The 19,772-nt window shown below is 41.1% G+C and overlaps 1 protein-coding gene across 12 annotated transcripts in view; it reads right to left on the minus strand.

The window, feature by feature from the left end:
* DCAF6 (DDB1 and CUL4 associated factor 6) overlaps window positions 1–19,772 on the minus strand; it is a 173,021-nt gene that overhangs the window by 78,196 nt on the left and 75,053 nt on the right. For 7 of the 12 annotated variants that reach the window (XM_050957258.1, XM_050957247.1, XM_050957298.1 and 4 more), the window contains exons 8-11: window positions 17,314–17,407; window positions 10,779–10,898; window positions 10,295–10,540; window positions 4,106–4,273 (exon numbers count right to left, since the gene is read on the minus strand). In XM_050957258.1, the coding sequence (XP_050813215.1) occupies window positions 4,106–4,273; window positions 10,295–10,540; window positions 10,779–10,898; window positions 17,314–17,407 (628 nt within the window). The remainder of the gene's footprint in view (window positions 1–4,105; window positions 4,274–10,294; window positions 10,541–10,778; window positions 10,899–17,313; window positions 17,408–19,772) is intronic. The other 5 variants (XM_050957326.1, XM_050957316.1, XM_050957307.1 and 2 more) reach the window with 1 other exon arrangement.

The following is a 19,772-nucleotide window of genomic DNA, read 5'->3' on the forward strand; positions in this document are numbered from 1 at the left end:
TCCAATAGTCATTGCTGATCAGGAAAGCCCTGACACAGGAACTACCATTCTTCAAGCCTGGAAATTTCAGCATAATAGTCACTCTATATGAGGAACAGGCGGGAAAAGTAGGGGAGGAACCCCTGAATCTTAACTAGCTAGATAACATAAAAGCCACCACTAAAAATGATCTAATAAGAACCATCTTTACAATATTTACAGGAAAAACACTAAAGAGGAACTTCATGGACAGAGAAGGGTTTATCTCAGGCCATGCAGTGGCAGAAAGGAACTGGAGAGGGTGCTGATCCACATCATCCCTTATAACATTGGTTAAAGCATGAGGAAAAGGAGGGCACAGATGAGGACTAAGATTCTGCTAGCAAAAATCTTCTGCCTCAGGCACATGGCGCACCTGTGTGATCACAGTGGAACACATACAGGTACCACCACTCAAAGGAAGTTAGTTGGGTCCTATTGTGAATTTGAGGTACATCCTGTGGCCCAGATAGATGTGATATGAAAGTATGTATCCTGCAAGTCAAGAGATATGAACCAGTCTTGAATTTGGAGAGATAGAATGATGGAGACAAGCATTACCATCCTCAACCTGAGATGGCACATGTATTTGTTGAGTCTCCTTAGATATAGCATAGGACAAAGACCCCCCTTCTTCTTTGGGATTGGGAAATATCAGGCGTAGAAGCTGTTCCCTTGAATTCCTTTGGAAGCTAAGAATTAGGGGATCACTCACTAAGATTCCATCTTGCTGCTACATGCAGTAAGAGGGAACTATGGGAGGGTCAAAACCAGTCCACTCTTGATGTCCTTGCATGGGAGCATGAGACGACACAGGGCACATGCGCAACCCCAATGGATATTTAAAAATCTTCAGTCTCATATGTATGCACACCAACAGTGGAATCCACACTAATGTTCTCTCTACGTTTTTTTTTGCACTGAGTGGGCTACAAACTACACTAAGCACTACATTTGTCCTTGGGCAAGCTTTCCCTGCCACCAGCACCATCATTTTATTTCTTTTCAAACAGTGAGGGATGTGTATACATAGGGTTGGGGATGGGGAGAGTGTGCAGGAGATGCTGCCCTAAAGTGTCCTCCCCAATCTCTCACATGGGACCCTGTCCCCAGAATTTTCTCCACAGTAGTCATCTTAGGAGCCTGGCCAGGAGTCTGAGGCATCAGACCACACCTCTTCCAGGCCGGGGTTTCAGACCTCCCCCCGCCAGGTGTTCTCACAAAGGGTTCCTGGCCACAGTTCCCTCCCAGGTCACCTCTCAGCAGCAGTAATGGACACATTTCTTGTATTGAACTGCCAGGTGGGCAAGACTGTGGGGGGGTGTTCTCTGCTCACCTGATTAGCCATTACAGAGCTCAGCCAGGTCCCTTACCTGAGGTCCTGCACAAGGGAAACCCCAACTGTGTCCGTGATACTGATAGAAGCCCTCTCCCCCCCCACACACCCATCAGTGAAGAGGCAGAGCTGCATGCACTGTCACAGTGGGAGGGGGAACAAACGGAGCAGGTTCTTACAGGGCCACATCACAGCCCTGCTGGGGCCACAGAGAACAAACATGGCATGGTTTCTGACTTGTGCTGTATATACAAGATTGTTGCATGGCTGTGCAGCTTACAAGGAATGTTGATGCACACTGACACATACCCAAAGTAACAGTAATACATACATCAGTCTCCAGATGGGAATTTCAAAAGCAGAGTCCTGGCCTAACTTTTTGTACACTGAAGTCAATAGGAATTTTATCATTGACATCAATATGAGTAAAGCTAGGCTAGCACTTGGTGTTTGTGAAAATCCCACACTTCATCTCTGAATTAGTATTAATATTTATTGACTAAGAATATAAATGCTAGCTTTGGCTTTGTCTGTCAAGGTTTGTCTTTTGGGTCAATAAATCTTGGTGTTCAGTCCATCAGAGGAATAATGGCCAGCACTCTCTTTTCACAAGCACAACAGCCAATAAGATGTTTGCCTTTGTCCTGGCTTTCCCTGTCAGGAGTAGCTATTGAATTCTTGCCACAGGGCAGAGACCACTGCTCTTACGGTCACCATTATCTTTCCTGCTCTACTGGCCTTTTTTCACCGTCAAGGAGACGGTCACTGGTGTCAGCAACAACACTAGAATGTACACACAGTCCCCCAGGGTCTGGGTCTCCAACTTCTAACCCATTTGAAAATTGTCCATGGAAAAGTTTCCAATGATAGCAACTATGCTAAATTCAATATCTACATATTCTAGCTGGAGCACTAGCCACAGTCATAGCTAATATTGTCAGAGTGTTTCCATTCTATGATTCTGCTTTCAGAAGTGTATAGCTTTCTAAACATATATCTTTCACAATGAACAGTCTAGGCTCAGTCACTGCCCAAAGAGTGCTTTTTTTAAAAAAAGGAAAAACTGAAAAGAAATGCTATTCCACTTATAAAAGTGCCAAAAGTGGGGAGGAGAGAAAGTAATGGGTAAAGAGGGATAGAAAGTTGAAATTTGGCAGGTAAATAGTTTCTTCAGGAATAAAGGTGCCTGTGTTCTTGTGAAAATAGTTTTTGATTTGGCTGAATTAAGAGTTCTATAATTTACATGAGTTAAGAGTTCAGACTTGTGAATTAGCTAAATGATGGAACTTGTTAAAAATATTTCAACACTCTAAATGATAGAAGGCTACACTGTGCTTGCATGCATAGCTAATTAAAGACCACAGTATGAAAGTAGTAAGCCATGCCTCATTCAACACACAAGGAGACAAGGGGTTCATAAAGTTTTCCATGTGACCTGGCACTGTAAACAGTTTTGTGCATGAGGCATCTTTTTCAGCATCACAGCAGGCAAACCTGATTTTTCTTCTGATATTTTGGGGCCACTTACCCAAATATTCTAGGCAAATGTTAAAGATCAGATTCTGTAACCCCTACTCATAGTTTCAATGGAACTACTGATGGAGCAACGTGTTACTCAAGGGGAATATGGGTGACATAATTTGGCCCTAAAAAGAGAATAAAAAGAGGCCATGCAAAACTACAGTATATTAAGAGAATATTAAATCTGCGAAGTTAAGCATTCATGATTCAGGAATGACAAACTTAAGGCTGCATATACACAAGTTTCATGATTACAGACCATTTCTGGTGAACCCCATTCATAACAGCTATTAACTTGTAATTATTTCTGGGACTGAGAATTTTAGACAAGATCAGGTGAACAGGTATTTCTTGAGTTGACGACAGCAAGCCCTTAAGGTTTATTTCAAACTCCTAATATTCCCATAAATAAATGAGTGGCACCAATTGTACATGAGAGCTAGAACTGAGAGGAGAGATCTTCTCAATTCCTTATCATGCCTGTCAAAAATTAACATCAGATATAATGAGCATTTTTATATCCGATATACTTACTGATCTATCAGTCACCATCTAACTCCAGTTCTGCATCGCTTTGTCTATTTCAAGATATGGAATAAGTTTAAAAGGAAGAGAGCTGGAAGCCAAGATACAGCATCCTTTTATTAGAGGTAATTTTGCAATGAGCATAGCGCAAATGCTATTCTGAAGGAAATTTTTAGTGAAGCAAAAATATTTATATATGCTTTTTGATTACTACATCATTACTGTGAAATTGTTTATCGCCAGTAAGCCCAGAATGTAGTCAATAAAGTCTTAACATGACTCACTGACACAGTCCCCTTTAGCATGGGGATGTATCCCTGGGTGCTTATGTGTCAACATATATTGCACCATCTAGATGAGAGTAACTTTCACTATTCTAACAAGTGCTGCTCATACAACTCCATTTCTGGTTATGTGCAGTGCTCAGCTTCCTTCTGGAAAGTTGTGATCCTATTTGGGCAAAATTTGCTGTAGCCTACTATTCATAACCTACTTAAATGTAACTATGTATCACAACAATATTAGGGAAGTAAATATAGTAACACTGCCATTAGTGTGTATCTAATTGTGATAACACCACCACACGCAAGGTAAAAATAAGCAGCAAGTGCACTGTTTTGTTCTGAAGAGGAAGCATCTCAGCAAACAATAGCAGCACAAACTATAACTACATCAGCTGCTTAAGAAACCTTGACAAATGACAACCTGAAGTCTGAGGGTCCTGTGAGGAGCCCTTAGGGGAAGACTGATCAGAGGTGGAGGACTGTGGTGCTGAACGCTCAGCTAGCTCTCGCTGTCTCTGTTGTTCAGCCTTCTTAAGCCTCAGTCGCTGCAGGCCCCTACGGAGTATAGCTAACTCAGGTGCCAAAAATTCTGACAGACAGGGGGAAAAAAAAGGTGTAAAAGAAAAAGGCATAGAACATACAATCAATAGAACAAATGACTGAAAAGCAAGGCAACAGATACTATGAGGAATAAAAGCCAAGTATTTCTTTTATATGGCAGCTTATTAAAGTGCAATAATTAGAAGCGTAAACAAAATGTTTATTTAAATTTGGGTTTTTCCCTTTCTAAATGCATGAATCACAGGACGTATGAAGTTCAGTTTTCATGCTACATGCTGTCCTCTGTACCCCAACCATTTAAGCGATTAACTGAAGAAAAATTAAAAAAGAAATATACCTAGATTTAAAATAAAACAAAAACCCTGAATTCATCTTTTTACATGTTCCTGGTATGCCTAACCAAATTAGTACTCTCAGTAAGTGGAAAAAGTTATGCAACCTTAATCCATGAGCTAAAACTTCAAAGACACTTACTTTAATGGTTTTATTTTAAAATGTCATTTTAACCAAATAGTTATATAATTCCACCTGTCATTAGGAAAAAAAATACCTGGGAAGGGGATTATGGACAGGGGTGATAGATGTTCAAGCAGAAAGCAGCAATTTTTAATATTGTTAACTATTTTCTGGTAGCCTTCAACTTATACACTCCCAGATATGAACCTTAAAAAAAAAAAAAAAAACTGGAAACACTGCTAACTAGATCCATAAAGAGGTACCTCAAAAGGATCACCAAGGTTTCCTGCTACTGGCCTTTTAGCACTACTCTCTCTTTAGATATCATCTTAAATACTTAACTATTCTCACCATGCCCTCTTCCTACTATTTGCCAGCTAAACACTTTTCCTCAGGTACTAGGCCCATCTCTGATTCATTGGTACTTGCTGAAATCGATCATTACTACCCTGGAGTATAAATTGTTTCTCCTCCTTCCCTTGCTCTATTCAGGTTTCCTCTGGTCTTGGGTTCCAGTGTCCCTTGTCTAACTTCACTTCTAAATGTTACAACCAACCAATCAGTTGGTGGTTGATGATGAAATGTAATAGGAAGGAAAAAGGAAAATATATATCCAAAAGGACACCAGAATGCAAAACAGATATGCTAGGAGGGGTTGTCAAATAACAGAAAACCTAGTAACTTGGGGAATCAAAGTTCCAAGTATGTTTTAATTATTTTTTAAATTAATTCTCAATTGTGGCTAAAATTGATATTTCAAGTATTTGTTTAAAGGATTCAGTTCTGCTTAGCCCAGAAATCATGGTTATTTAAAAGTTATTAAAAAGTTACCCCTCACATTTTAAAAGGACCGATTTTTCTTGTCTATGAATTTCTGCTTTACTAAATCTTTTAAAAGCAGTCAGAATCTTCAAGCAGAAGTTCAGCTTGCCAGCAAGTGGAGTCAGAAAACAAAATAAATGCCAATGGCACTTCCCCAGTTCAAAATAAGGTAGAGCTTGCTTAAAATCGGGACAAACCTATGGATTCAATTTTGTCCCAATTAATCTGACCATCTAATACAAAGAAAATGTATCCAAAAACATGATCAATGTGTGTGTCTCTCTCTGCCACTCAGTTTATGGAAATAAAGTCTGATTAACATTTTATACATGGGCTGTTGTATAAAATTGAGTAGCTTACAATTTATCACTAGTTTAAAACAGCAGCACATTAAAATTAATATTAAAACCATCACAATAATGGACATTTCCTAGTTTCTGTTGAGTGAGACAGAGCAAAAACCGAAACTAGTATGTTCATTTTATACCCACTTTAACAACTTTTTGTAAGTGACAGGGCAATAAAAATCATTATAAGCTATGATTTCGCTCAAAGAAACAGAAGATTCATTTCAATTTTAAAGTTAAAAGTTTCCAGTGATTTGTCTCACTACAGGAGCTTTAACAATGATCCAACAACACATTTGAGATGTTTCAACTGTACTTCTCTAACAGAATATAAACAAGTTTCAGATGAAGTGGCTAATGTGACAAAGATCCCATTTTGTATTATTTTTGTGCTGGCTACTGTCTCTATAGATTGTTTTTCAAAATATAAAAGAGCAAGAGTATTTCTAAATAGGAAGTCAGGCATTCATTGTATGATATACCTTGAGGACAACACAGTATGCAAAGGACTTAAATATGTACTATGATTCAAATAAACAGTAATAAAATCTTTGGTTTTCAAAGGGGAGGTTAAAAGCAACAAAGAGTCCTGTGGCATCTTATAGACTAACAGACGTATTGGAGCATAAGCTTTCGTGGGTGAATACCCACTTTGTCAGATGCAGGGGAGGTTATTTCAGGTGCCTGAAAGAAATGTAGAAAATTATAAAACAGAACAGTGAAAGTTACTTGCTTAATAGTCCATTCTCCTGTTCCCTCATGAATTATGCTCTATTTCTATGAAAGTCACTCTGATCCACAACATTTTGGTGACTGCCCTCAGTTTCTTAACACTCACTAAAACTTTTCTGTCCACCCCAAATAAACGTCCATCATTGCTCGCTCCAAACTGATGGCTGGATCATCTTTGGCTTTTCCTCTCAAGGTTTCCAACTCTCCTCACCCAATCATCTCTTCCCTTTAGGTTTTGCAACCTTCTTCTGTTTGCCTTTTCTCCTCTTCACCATTATATTCAAAATACTGCTGTTACAGACCTCTTTTTCCTCTCCTGTCACTCACACCACTGCATGGCCTACCACCCTGCCTCTTAAATTCTCCATCCCTTCACGATTCAACAGACCTCCTACACCTCACTCTTCATTTCCTTCTACTTTCCCTTCTCACTCTCCATGTCTCCTTTTCATTCCTCCTCCTTTACTGCTACCACTTCCTCCTTCGCAGCTTTATGCCTTCTCTGTAGCTGCCTCTTGCTCCTGGAACACCCTCCTGGACTCAATCTGCCAAAAGCCCTCTTCTTTCTTTAAATGTCTCCTTAAAACCAAGTTCTCCTAGGAAACTTTCCTGTCTTCTCCTCAGCAATAAGTTTTCCATTCACTTTCCTTCATTATTTTTCTGTGTCTTGCCTATCTTAGACTAAGTTTCTTCGATCAAGGAATGTATCTTCTGCATGTTTGTGGGACTAACTCTAAAGGTATGGTGTTCTACAAGTGATCTGTAATAAATAGATTAAAAATATATATAAATAGAGTTTGGTTTTAAATTCTGATGAATATGGGACTATTCTGGGTTATTTTTTTAAAAGCAATCTTTCAGCATTTAACACCATACAGTTAAATGTTCTTTACTTCAAGTCACTTTCTGAGTGAGCAGGTACAGCTGTAGATACTAACCACAGAATCACAGGACTGGAAGGGACCTCAAGGGGTCATCTAGTTCAGTCCCCTGCACTCATGGCAGGACTAAGTAATATACAGACTATTCCTGACAGGTGTTTGTCTAACCTGCTCTTAAAAATCTCCAACGATGAAAATTCCACAACCTCCCTAGGCAATTTATTCTATTGCTTAACCAGCCTGACACAAAGTTTTTCCTAATGTCCAACCTAAACCACCCTTGCTGCAATTTAAGCCCATTGCTTCTTGTCCTATCCTCAAAAGGTTAAGGTCTACAATTTTTCTCCCTCTTTGTAACAACACCTCTCTATGTGCAACTTAACCATCTCAGTGAATCATGTTATTCCTGACCAATAAGTTACTACTGTAATCACTCCTGCAGGAGAGATGCTGGTTATTCATATTCATAACTGAACTAATATTTGAACATATAATTCAGGAGCACTGTAAGAAAAACGCCTCTGGATAAGACGAAAAATGGAAATCCTAATCAGTTGTGGTCAAAGATCTCATTAAACATACAGTAGGTTTAAAATGTCCATTGCCCTCAAAAGTCATATGATCTTTCAAACCTGATGTGAAGCAATCTTCCATTAATTTTTCTGGTGAAGGTTGCTTAGTTCCCTGTTTGATAGGAATCTGACATTGGAAGTGGTCCAGAGAGAGAGAAGGGGAATGTATTGGGAAATAATGGTATCAGTTGGACTCCACATACTGGCATGAGAAACTTTTACCCAAAGTTTCAGACTTACTCAGAAAAATACAGAAGGAAAAATTTGTTCAAGTGAATGCGCATTCTGTAGAAGAGATGTCAGAAAAATGCTGGTACAGAACTACATAATGCAGGAGGAGCTTCACTATAACAGTTGTCATTATGCAACCCACAGAGTTCAATAAAGTAGCCTGCAGTGGTTCTCTAACACAGCAGGTGCAGCCATGGGGACGACAGGCCCCAATATAAAGTGACATATAATGAACAAAGCAAAATGACAGTCAGATCAATACCAGGATTTGTAGACTTTGGTGGCCATCTCTCTGTATCACACATGAGGGTAGCTGAAATCTGCTGCATTTTATGTATAGCAGAACCCTTGAGCTTTTGACAATTTGTGAATATAAACCTTGGTTGTCATAGTATCAGCATCAATATGTTGTGTGCAAAAGCTATAGGTAACTGAAAGCCCCTGATATTGAGTAAAATGGGTTCCTGACTTTCTCATTTATTAGAAGAGATGAACCACACTTCAGTTGCACTGAGTAAAATTGTTGCTGTTTGCTTTAGGGAAAGTTAACTGGGATACCAGACTAATATTGGCATATTTGAATGTTTTGGAGTTTTTTAAAATTACCTTTAATAAACATCCATTTATATCTTTAACGTCTCTTTCTTCCATGTTTTTAAGCAGCAGTGGTGGCCTGCCCCTTTCTGATAATGTCCCAGAGGGTCTGACTGTAGCAGCCAAAGCACACTGAATGGCACTCTCTCTTTCCTCTTATGGCTGCTTGTCAAAGAAGATTGGGAGATGGGGAAAATTTCATCTCTCCCTCATCCCAGCACATCCACTCAGGGCCTGGGAGAGTTGGAATCAGTCATCTCCTCCAAGGACAGCAACACACAATGCCTGCAATAAGTATCAGAAGAGAGAGGGTGGACCTTACACAGTACTGCCTGCCCCAGATTTTCAAAAATCACAAGTCAAGCCTCAAAAATAATCATGAGATTTTTTAATAATAATGGGGGCGGAGGGCAGGGATTATTTGCCTTCTAGTTTCTCAACCTTTTGGGTGCACTCAGATCTCATCTTCAAGCTTTTCTCTATAACCATAAAGACTAGAAACTTTCAGTTAAAAAAAAAGTAAGCTGAGATTCTCATGTAAACACATGACTCTAGTAGCTGGGGCTCTAGGAAACACACCAGTTATTGAGAGATTTGTGAGAAAACTGTGGTAGTTGGCAACACCTCTTGCAGGTGGTATCCCTGGCCAGCTACTATGCACGCACAGGGATCCAGGACAAACAGTGCCTCTTCTGCGTATTGGTGTAGAGGGGTGTGCCTCAGCCTTGTAGCTCTCTCCCACAAAGAGATCATTGATATTAACTACTAGGCTAAATTCTCCTTTCATTTACGTCAATGTAAATGTAAATCTCCATTTAAGACAATGCCGCTACTTCAGTTACAATATTAGAAGTGAAAATAGAACTTAGATTATTAAATGGAGCAGAATACTTTACAAGGTGAGCCCTGTCCATCCAGATACTTTCAACAGGCAAAGCAACACTGCCCTAGCTGATTCTAGCATGGCTTCCATAGGTCCTGGGTCTATATACTGGCTGAAAGGGACATAACAGTCCAGATTTCCATTGATGAGCAAAAGATGACAGATTCTGCTATTCACTGTGTTGGAGCTACTGCAGCCAAATCTCAGCAGGAGGGGAAGGTTATCTACTTATATGCCATGAAGAAAACAGTTAAACGATACAAGATATAGGGTTTTCCTCCCCCAAAAAATATAATTTTTAAAAACAAGATTAGTAATTTTCCTTGAGATTCTCTCTTTGGGAAAGTATATTTCTTTATAGCCACACTTGAGAGTATCTGGTAACAATAGAAATATCTAATCTACACTCATGACATGCATGACCTCAACAAGACTATAAATCAACTACAAAAAATGTGTCAAAAATAAAATTGTAGTTTGTTATTTAAGTAATTTGATAAATCATGGCATATTGGATGGATTTCTCCTCACCAGACTGATGGAGTGTAGGATGAGTAGAGGCCTCCAAAGATGGTCTTTGTTCATTGTCAGGTGAGGATAGTAAGGATGTGGAAGGGGGGGTTTCTATTGAGGAAGATGTTGAGGGAGCTTGTGCTGACATTGTAGAGGATGAAGAGGATGGAAGCTGTTCAGGACCATCCACTTCCATTGCAGTCTCTGATTCAGCACTTGGTGGTATGTTGCTAGTAATGGAGGCATCTGGTCGACTGGTTCCACCTTTGGAAAAAAAATAGCAAATGCACATTTAGAGAAAGACCCTTTTGTATGACCATTTAATATTTTGCAAACATAAAATGTTCTGTACTGTAAATATACTAAAACTACAGTTTGTGCCCCAGAAAGCTTCCAATCCAAAAGATCTTGTACATCCAACCTCCCTCTTCCATGTAAAAAAAAAAAAAAAATCCTTGTACTATCAACAGTTCGGTTTCTCCTTTCTAAAATAAGTTATCACCTCTAGACCGAGATCTTCCTCGTCCTCGGTTGCTCTGCGCAACTTCACTTGCTTCTTCAAACCATCTTGATAGCATGTCTGACATCCGCTGCATCAGTGAGACGTTAGGACTTTGCTCCCCTGTAAAAATAAAGATATTGAAATTTTATCGGCAATTTTGTAAAGAATTCAAGAGACCCTTTTCTTTTTCCACATAAAAACACAGTACTGAATTTATACAGATTGGTATCCTCAGAGTAAAATCACTTTTTCAGAGTAACACTAAGTTATTCTAACTCATATTGCAATTTGAACGTGGTAAACTAAAAAAAACCTCAACTTTCATTCTGCTTCGCAATTAAATTGGAGTTTCCCTATATCTGACTTTCTGTAACTGAGTTCTACTGTATTCAGTTTGAACACTTGTTAGAAAAGTTGAGAGGTCAGCTGTTTCAGATTCCCACAATTATTACGATTTTATTTATTATTAAACAGGACATTTTTACTAGATAATACCTTCAAAGCAGGAAAAGTGATTTACTGATTATTCCACTATCTAATGTAAGTGGCAAGAGGGAATTCAAATTTCCACCAATTTCACTTGTTGCACAACTGACATGTATCCAGGTTAGTAGATGCTGTATTCCAGACCACAGTTAAACATATTATTTGTATTACAATATTGCCTAGAAGCCCTAGTCATGCACCAGAACCCCATTGTACTAGATGCCAAACACACAGAACAAAGACACAGACTGTTAACTCTTTGGGGTGGAGACTAAGCATAAGACAAAATATAGGAGATGGATAGATAAACAGGGAGATTACAGGGAAACAATGAGACAACATATTGGTCAGCATGACAGGCAGTTTTCAGCAAACTTGCAATTAAACCCTTGTAAAACATTTTATACGAACCATGACAAAGGAGAGTTTTGAGGAAGGATTTGAATGTGGATAAGGAGGTAGCTTTGCAAATGTTTAAAGGGAATGCCTTTCAACTGTGGCAAGCAGCATGGGAGAAAGCATGAGGGTGTTTGAAAATTTTACAAGTGGCCAGTGGAAGCTGACATCATCAGCAAATCTGAGGTGAATATTGACAGCTTGATAGCAAAACAGATGACAGGTAGGATGGCGATTGACTGTGATGGCCCTTGAAAATGAAGACAAGTAGCTTATGTTTGATGTGATAAAGAAGGAGGAGCAGTGAAAGGATTCAAAGACAGGGGTAACGCGGTCAAAGTGACAGACTAGGAAAATGATCTTTGCAGCAGCATTCTGGATGGATATAAGAGTGGGGCAAAACTGCATTTGTCACAGCTAGAGAAAAGGATATTGCAGTAACCAAGATGCGTGACGGGAGCTTGCATGAGAGTTTTAGCTGTGTCAATGGACAGAAAGGCTGTAATTTTAGATATGTTATACAGAAAAAAAAACAGCAAAATTTAGATATAAGCTGGATGTAAAGACCCAGAGAGAGGTCCGAGTTAAAGATAATACCCAAGTTATGGGCCTGAGTGACCAGCAGGGTGATGATGTTGTCCGCAGTGTTTGAGAAAGGGGCTTGGGCAGAAGAGGGAGATTAAGAGCTCTTCTACAGACTGAGCTTGTAGCAAGACATTCACAAGAATAAGTTGGAAACACAAGCCAAGATTTTAGTTTGGACAGGAGACAGGTCTGCAGAAGAGAGGTAGATCTTTGTTGTCAACATAGAGATGGTAGTTCAATTTGTATTTGCAGATGAAATTAGCCAGAGACAAGGGGTAGAGGGAGAAGAGAAAGGAACCAATGACAGAGCCCTATGGAAGCCCTGAAAAAAGATCAAAGGAAGATGAGGAGGACTGTCCAAAAGACACAATGAAGGAGTGATTATAGAAGTAGGAGGAGAACCAGGAGAGGACAGACATGATTCCAAGAGGAGCATGGTCAGCTGTGTCAAAAGTGGCTGACAAGTCAAGGAAGGTAAAGGATGGAGAACAGGTTCTGAACTGTAGCTACGAAGGAGTCATTTTCTTTGGCAAGAGTGGTTTCAGTGGAATGCAAGGGACAGAGGTTGGATTGAAGAGGAACTCCAGACAGCAAGTGTAAACAGTGCGTTCAATGAGCTTAGAGATTAAAGGAGATCGGGTGACAGTTGGAGAGGCAATTGGGCTCAAGGTTTCGTTTTGTAAAATGGGAGAGATTAAAGCATTTTTGTATTGTGAGGGGGAAAAGCCAGAAGAGAGCAAGAAGTTAAGGAGAAGAGTAAGGTAGGGCATGAGCGCAAGGAAAATCAGGAGATGGGATGGAGTCCACCAGAACAAGTGAAGGGGTTAGAGGAGGAGGGTAGATAAGAAAGGCAATGGATATAAGGTGGAAGGATGAGGTAACAAACAGATAATTTAGCACAACAGAAGTCTCAGCTCACCCACTTTCCTAACTAATACAATGTAGCTGCTGTCTCCAGCACATCAACCACTATTTAGCTGTAACAGATGAGAGTCAAGGTGCTGAAGCTGCAGCCTTAGTGAAAGCAGCATCTTTGAACTAGCCATAGCTCATATAGGGGGCCGAGTGAAATGGAGAGAAGAAAGGAAACCTATGGAGTAACAAGGGAAGAAATATTCAGACAACCTGGGTGACAGACAACCTCGGTGACAGGCAAAATGAGGTGGGTGGAGTTGTAGTCCCCGAATTTAATATACCTGCATGTATCCCAGAATTTGGCAGTACTGCAGTGAGCCATTTTGTATGTTCAATCACTGCCAACTGAAACCCAATCACCACATAGCAAGGAAGATCTTAGGCCCTGAGAGACAAGGTCACACATCCGCATGTTTGCAGCTCTGCTAATCAGAATGGGAGGCTGAGACAGAGGTTAAGGTTTCATGAAAATAAAAGGAATGTGTTGACAGATGACCTTGGTTTTAAGCCCCTCTGATGTAAGTTTTATTCTTGTTATGATTAGAAATGCTTTGCTGATAATGAGAATAATGAATTGTCATTGGCTATTGCTAGGAAAATTGTTAGCCTATTAGGGGCTATTATGAGTTACAGAAGAATCTCAGAGTTACAAAAGCCTTAGGAATGGAGGTTATTCATAACTCTGAACAAAACATTATGGCTATTCTTTCGAGTTTGCAACCGAACATTGACTTAATATAGCTTTGAAACTTTACTATGCATAAGAAAAATGCTGCTTTGAACCATCTTAATTTAAATGAAACAAGCACAGAAACAGTTTCCTTACCTTGTCAAAACTTTTTTTTTTTAAACTTTCCCTTTATTTTTTAGTAGTTTACATTTAACACAGTACTGTACTGTACAGTATTTGCTTTTTTTGGGGGTCTCTGCTGCCTGACAGCATACTTCTGGTTCCAAATGAGGTGAGTGATTGACCAGTCAGTTCGTAACTCTGTGGTTCTACTGTATGTGCTTTGTTTGGAGAAAATGTATAAAAAGGTTAGTTATAAAGTGTGCTTGGGAGCAGTCCAAGGAAGTTTTCTTTGGGCAAGGATCTGACATTTAAAATTCCCCATCAGCTGGATAAAAGTTGGCATCTGGAAGCCAAGTTGTTGATCCCTTGAAACCATCTTAACTTAGGTAAATATAAAAGTTTAAGATGCTCTGAAACCTACTGTGACAGCATGCATGTGTGTTTGGCGCACATGCTTAAAATCTAATTAAAAAGTAGTTTGTATCAATTATATCTAGGGCCCTACCAAATTCACAGCCATGAAAAATGAGTCATGGACAGTGAAATCTGGTCTTTTGTCTGCTTTTACCCTATACTATACAGATTTTATGGGGAAGACCAATGTTTCTCAAATTGGGGGTCCTGCCCAAAAGGGAGTTGTGGGCAGGGGGTCAAGGTTATTTTAGGGGGGTCTTGGTATTGGCACCCTTACTTCTGCGCTGCCTTCAGAGCTAGGCGAACGGGGAGTGGCAGCTGTTGGCTGGGTGCCCAGCCCTGAAGGCGGCACCCCACCAGCAGCAGTGCAGAAGTAAGGGTGTCAATACTATACCATGACACCTTTAATTCTGCATTGCTGCCTTCAGAGCTGGGTGGCCAGAGAGTGGTGGCTGCTGATGGCCCAGTTCTGCAGTTAGGAATGCAGAAGTAAGGGTATCAATACCATACCATGCCGTCCTTATTTCTGTACTGCTGCTGGTGGCGGCTCTGCCTTCACAGCTGAGCTCCTGGCCAGAACCCGCCACTCTCCAGCTGCCCAGGTCTGAAAACAGCGCTGTCACCAGCAACAGTGCAGAATTAAGGGTAGCCCTCCTTACAATAACCTTGCAACCCCTCCCCGCCCCACCACAACTCTTTTTTGGGTCAGGAACCCTAAAATTACAACACAGTGAAATTTCAGAGTTAAATAGCTGAAATCATGAAATTTACTATTTTTAAAATCCTATGACAGTGAAATTGGCCCAAATGGACCATGAATTTGGTAGGGCCCTAATCATATCAGATGGAGGAACTAGGACCCTAATCATATCAGATGGAGGAACTGCGTCCCCATTGATTTATTCCTGACACTGCCTGGAGAAAAACAGGAAAGTTACCACTGCTTTGGGTTCTGAAAACCCTGGATAATGGGGTGGGTGGGTGGGAGTGTGGGTGTGTAGAGACAGCGTGATTTAAAAAAAGGATATTCAGCAATTAAATTCACATTGAGTGCAAGCAAACAAACAAAAAAACAGAAAATAGATCTACAGGGGAAAAAAGGTTTTTCTGCAAAAACATGAGTTTTCCTAATTTTCAAAGGTTTGTGTGTTGAGGTACATACAAGTGTCTTCCTGTGACCCTGAACAGTCTTTTGATGGGGCAAAAAGCAGCAAAGCTTGTGATGTATTTTAAGATACTTAAACCTTTGGACAATTTTAAAGCATATCTTTTTATCTCAAAGCTTCACAGAATTTACTTCCATTATTTTCTTGGTTTCTTGATTCCCCCCCACCCCATTTCCCGATACTTTTTTCCTGAACTTCTTGTTGACAAAGTTGCTAGGCTCATGTGCCTAAAGACGTTTTAGCCATGGATTTGGAACATGTGCCTAGGTGTCTACAGCACACAAAAAAGGAAAGGCTGTACTTTAAGCTGTTACTCCTGTAATTCTTGTAAAATAAAACAACTCTGCAATTGTTTAGAAATGTTTGAAAGATTTTTTTTGCTGAAAAAAGAATGGACATCTGAGGCAGCAAAAAGATAAGTGGACTTGCCATTGCTCTGAATACCTGAGAGCTGCCTAGACAAATGGCCCCGAGGACGAGGAGAGAAATGTCAGAATCACACCACAAGCCAGAACTGGAGTTTTTCATTTTTCTTTGTTGCTTCTCTTTTTCTAATGTTTGCTAGTTTTGCTTGGTTCTAAAAACACTTGCTGCAGAGGAGGGAAGTAGGATGAATGAGAGAGTGTTTTCAGTATCCCTCTCAAACCTCCGATCATCTGGAGATGAGAAGTGACTGTTTATGTGAGAAGCTAGAGGGACAGAGAGACTACAAGGTGATGGGAAAGGTTTTAGGCAAAAAGAGATGGACACAGTAGTTTTTCAAAGTAGGAAGAGGTGAGTGGAAGAGAAGACTGAAAGGAGGGGATGAGAAAAAAAGGACAGATTTTAGGAAGAAGGGGAACTAGCATAGCCACTTTTCAAAATCTTTTCAAGCCAGACCATTGCTGATAAAAGAAAGCAGGTAACTAAAAAGAGAAGAACAGTGAAAAAAGTAACAAGAAATTTTTTTTTAAAAATGTAACTGCCAAGAGGAGAGGATGCAGACAGAAGGTGAGGAGCAAGAACCAAGTAGGAGCTGTAGCCAAGACGTGATGTGGTAAGAAATAAAGCTAAAAAATGAGTGGTGCCTATAGAAGTGTGGAGTATAAAAAAAACAAAAAAAAAACAACCCACACAGACGTGAAGATGAGAGAAGAGATCATTATGGATATGCAAATAAAAATGCACTAAAGGGGAAGATGTCATTAACGAAAGACAGCAACTTTCTCCAACCTTTCTAACTTAAAAATTCAACAGGATCACCATTTGCTGACCCTACTTTATTACTGGCAAAGCAATTTTTGGACTCATTAGCCGCCTGTATTAACTGCTTCTGGGTCCAGCAACTGTGTAATACTACTTTACAGATCTGGAAGCACAGGCATCAAAATTAAATGACTTGGCGACTGTCACTAATGAATCAGGACTGAAACACTATTGTTTGGATTCCTAGCCCAGATTTAAATTATTACACAGTATTTCCTCTTGTAGCTTTAGCAAAAAGTAACGCCATATCTATATGAAGGAAATTCACACTGGTGTAACCTTAATTCAGTAAGTCTTAGTTCACACAGATACGGTGCACCTAAACTATTAACTGCACTGATGAGAATTTTCCTAATGCAAACAGGACCTAAAATTTACTACATTCAATACAGCAACATTTTTCATCTTATGTTGAACTATAAGTGAAATATTCTAAAATTTGGTATGGATCCTTAAAAACTGCAGATAATTATGTTTTAACACTTTATATATTTCAGGAACACTAGAAACAACAATTAAAATAACCACACATTACCATCTCTTTCTCGTTCACTCTCAGGCCTTGCTCTTGGTCCTGTATCTGACCAATCCCCTCTTAGTCTCAAACGTTTAACAGGAGGTTGCCGTAACTAGAAAAATAAAGATAAGCAATGGTATTAAATATATATATTAAAAAAACTTGGTTACCTACTGTTCGTTAACTGTTATTCTTCAAGATGTGTTGCTCATGTCCAATTCATTCTAGGTGTGTGCACATCCATGTATATAGTTGGAGATTTCTATCTTCACAGTATCTGTAAGGTCGGCTATGGCCGTGTTCATGCGCTGGTCTATTAGGTGCCGCCAGCCGTACACCATCTCAGTTCCTTCTTGCCGGCAACTCCGACAGAGGCAGCAGGGTGAGTAAAGGAATGGACATGAGCAACACATCTCGAAGAACAACATTTATGAAAAGGTAGGTAACCGTTTTTTCTTCTTTGAGTGCTTGCTCATGTCGACTCTGTTCTAGTTGACTCTCAAGCAGTATTCTTGGAGGTGGGTTCGGAGTTTACGGTCTTGCAGCTTGCAGCACTGCTCTAGCAAAGCCAGCATCATCCCAGGCCTTCTGAGTAAGTATGTAATGGGACGTGGACATTGATGGCCCTACAGCTAGGTATGTAATGGGACGACCAGGTGGCCCTACAGATGTCCTGGATAGGCACTTAAGCTAGGAAAGCTGCCGAAGAGGCTTGTGCTCCAGTTGAATGGGCGGTTACGATCGCTGGCGGGTGCACCTTTGCCAGATCCTAGCAGCAGCGAATGCAGGCAGTGATCCAAGAAAAGATTCTTTGAGCAGACACCGGACAACCTTTCATCCTGTCAGCCACTGTGACAAACAAGTGCATGGACTTACAAAATGGCTTGGTCCTTTCAAGGTTGGCGCCCTCCTGACATCTAGGGAATGCAACCTATGCTCATCCTCTGACTTATGCGGCTTTGGAAAAAAATAAGTAAGTAAATGTCCTGGCCTGTACGAAACTGAGGCCCTCCTTGGGCAGGAAAGCTAAGTGCAACCACAGCTGGACCTTGTCTTTGTAAAAGACTGTATAGGGCAGTTCTGAGGTAAGTACCCTAATCTCAAAGACCTTGCAGGCAGATGTTATTGCAACCAAGAAAACAACTTTCCAGGAAAGGAGAAGGAGACAGCAGAAAGCCAGAGGCTTGAAGGGGGAGTCCCGTGAGCCATGACAGCACAAGATTCAGGTCCCACAGAGGGACAGGGTCCCTGACATGTGGGTATAGGCACTTGCGGCCCTTAAGGAATCTGGCAGTCATGTCCTGGGCGAAAACCAGCCTGCCCTCGAGAGGCAGATAGAAGACCAAGTTAGTGGCCAAGGGGACCTTGTTAGATGAAAAGGGACAGGCCTTGGAACTTGAGATCCAGAAGGTAGTCCAGGATTAACTGTAGCGAGGCCTGCTTGGGCCGAATGCCTTTATCCGATGTCCAATAGGCAAACCGCTTCCATTCAGCCAGGTAGGTAGCTCTGATGGAGGGTTTTCTGCTACCCACAGGACCTGTTGGACACCGGACAAGCACACTCCTGCTCCTCTGCATTTAACAATGCAGCAGCCAAGCCATCAGGTACAGAAAAGCATCCAACAGAGAGCCTCTGTTGAGCCTCTGAATACAGCAGAAAACATGGTATTTCCTGCTCTGCCTGGATGTGAACAGGTCCCGGGGAGTCCCCCACCTTTGGAAGATGATGCTGACCACTTCTAGGAGGGACCTAGAGGTGAAAGTAAGCCGGTACGGACCACACCGGCTTCCGCAGCCGGGATTTAAAGGGCTCTGGGCTCCTCAGCGGGGAGCCCAGAGCCCTTTAAATTGTCCCCGCAGCTCTGACAGCCGGGCTAGGGCTGGGATTTAAAGGGCTTGGGGCTCCCAGCCACAGCCAGTGCCCCAGGGCCTTTAAATCTTGAGAGGCCACGCCTCTTTCCAGTTGAGGCCACGCCATTTCCGGTTGAGGCCACACCCCCTCAGCACTCCAGCAGTACCGGTAAGTTCTGTAAGTTACTTTCACCCCTGGAGGAACCGCTCATGATGAGATGAAATGGTCCTGCTGAGTTGATCTGCGAAGGCGTTCCTGGACCCAGGGAGGTGTTCGGCTATGAGATGAATGTCATGTTGTTCACAGAAGTCCCAGAGCCTGAGGATTTCTTGGCAAAGGGCAGACAACCTTGCTTGTTGATACAGTACATAGCCACTGTATTGTCCCTAAGGACCTGGACCATCCTGCTTCTTATGTGAGGTAGGAAGGCTGGGCAGGCCAGGTGAACCGTTCTCAACTCCCTGACGATGTGTAGGGAGTGATCGTGACTCAATCAAATGACCTTGCATGCTGAGATTACCCAGGTGGACTCCCCACCTCAGGTCTGAGGCATCAGAGACGAGGGTCATCAGAGCCTCAAAGGGAACCCCCTCCAACGCCGATGCAGGATTCTGCTACCATGCGA

The sequence above is a fragment of the Gopherus flavomarginatus genome, chromosome 1, assembly GCF_025201925.1.
Source record: "Gopherus flavomarginatus isolate rGopFla2 chromosome 1, rGopFla2.mat.asm, whole genome shotgun sequence".
Classification (NCBI taxonomy): domain Eukaryota; kingdom Metazoa; phylum Chordata; order Testudines; family Testudinidae; genus Gopherus; species Gopherus flavomarginatus.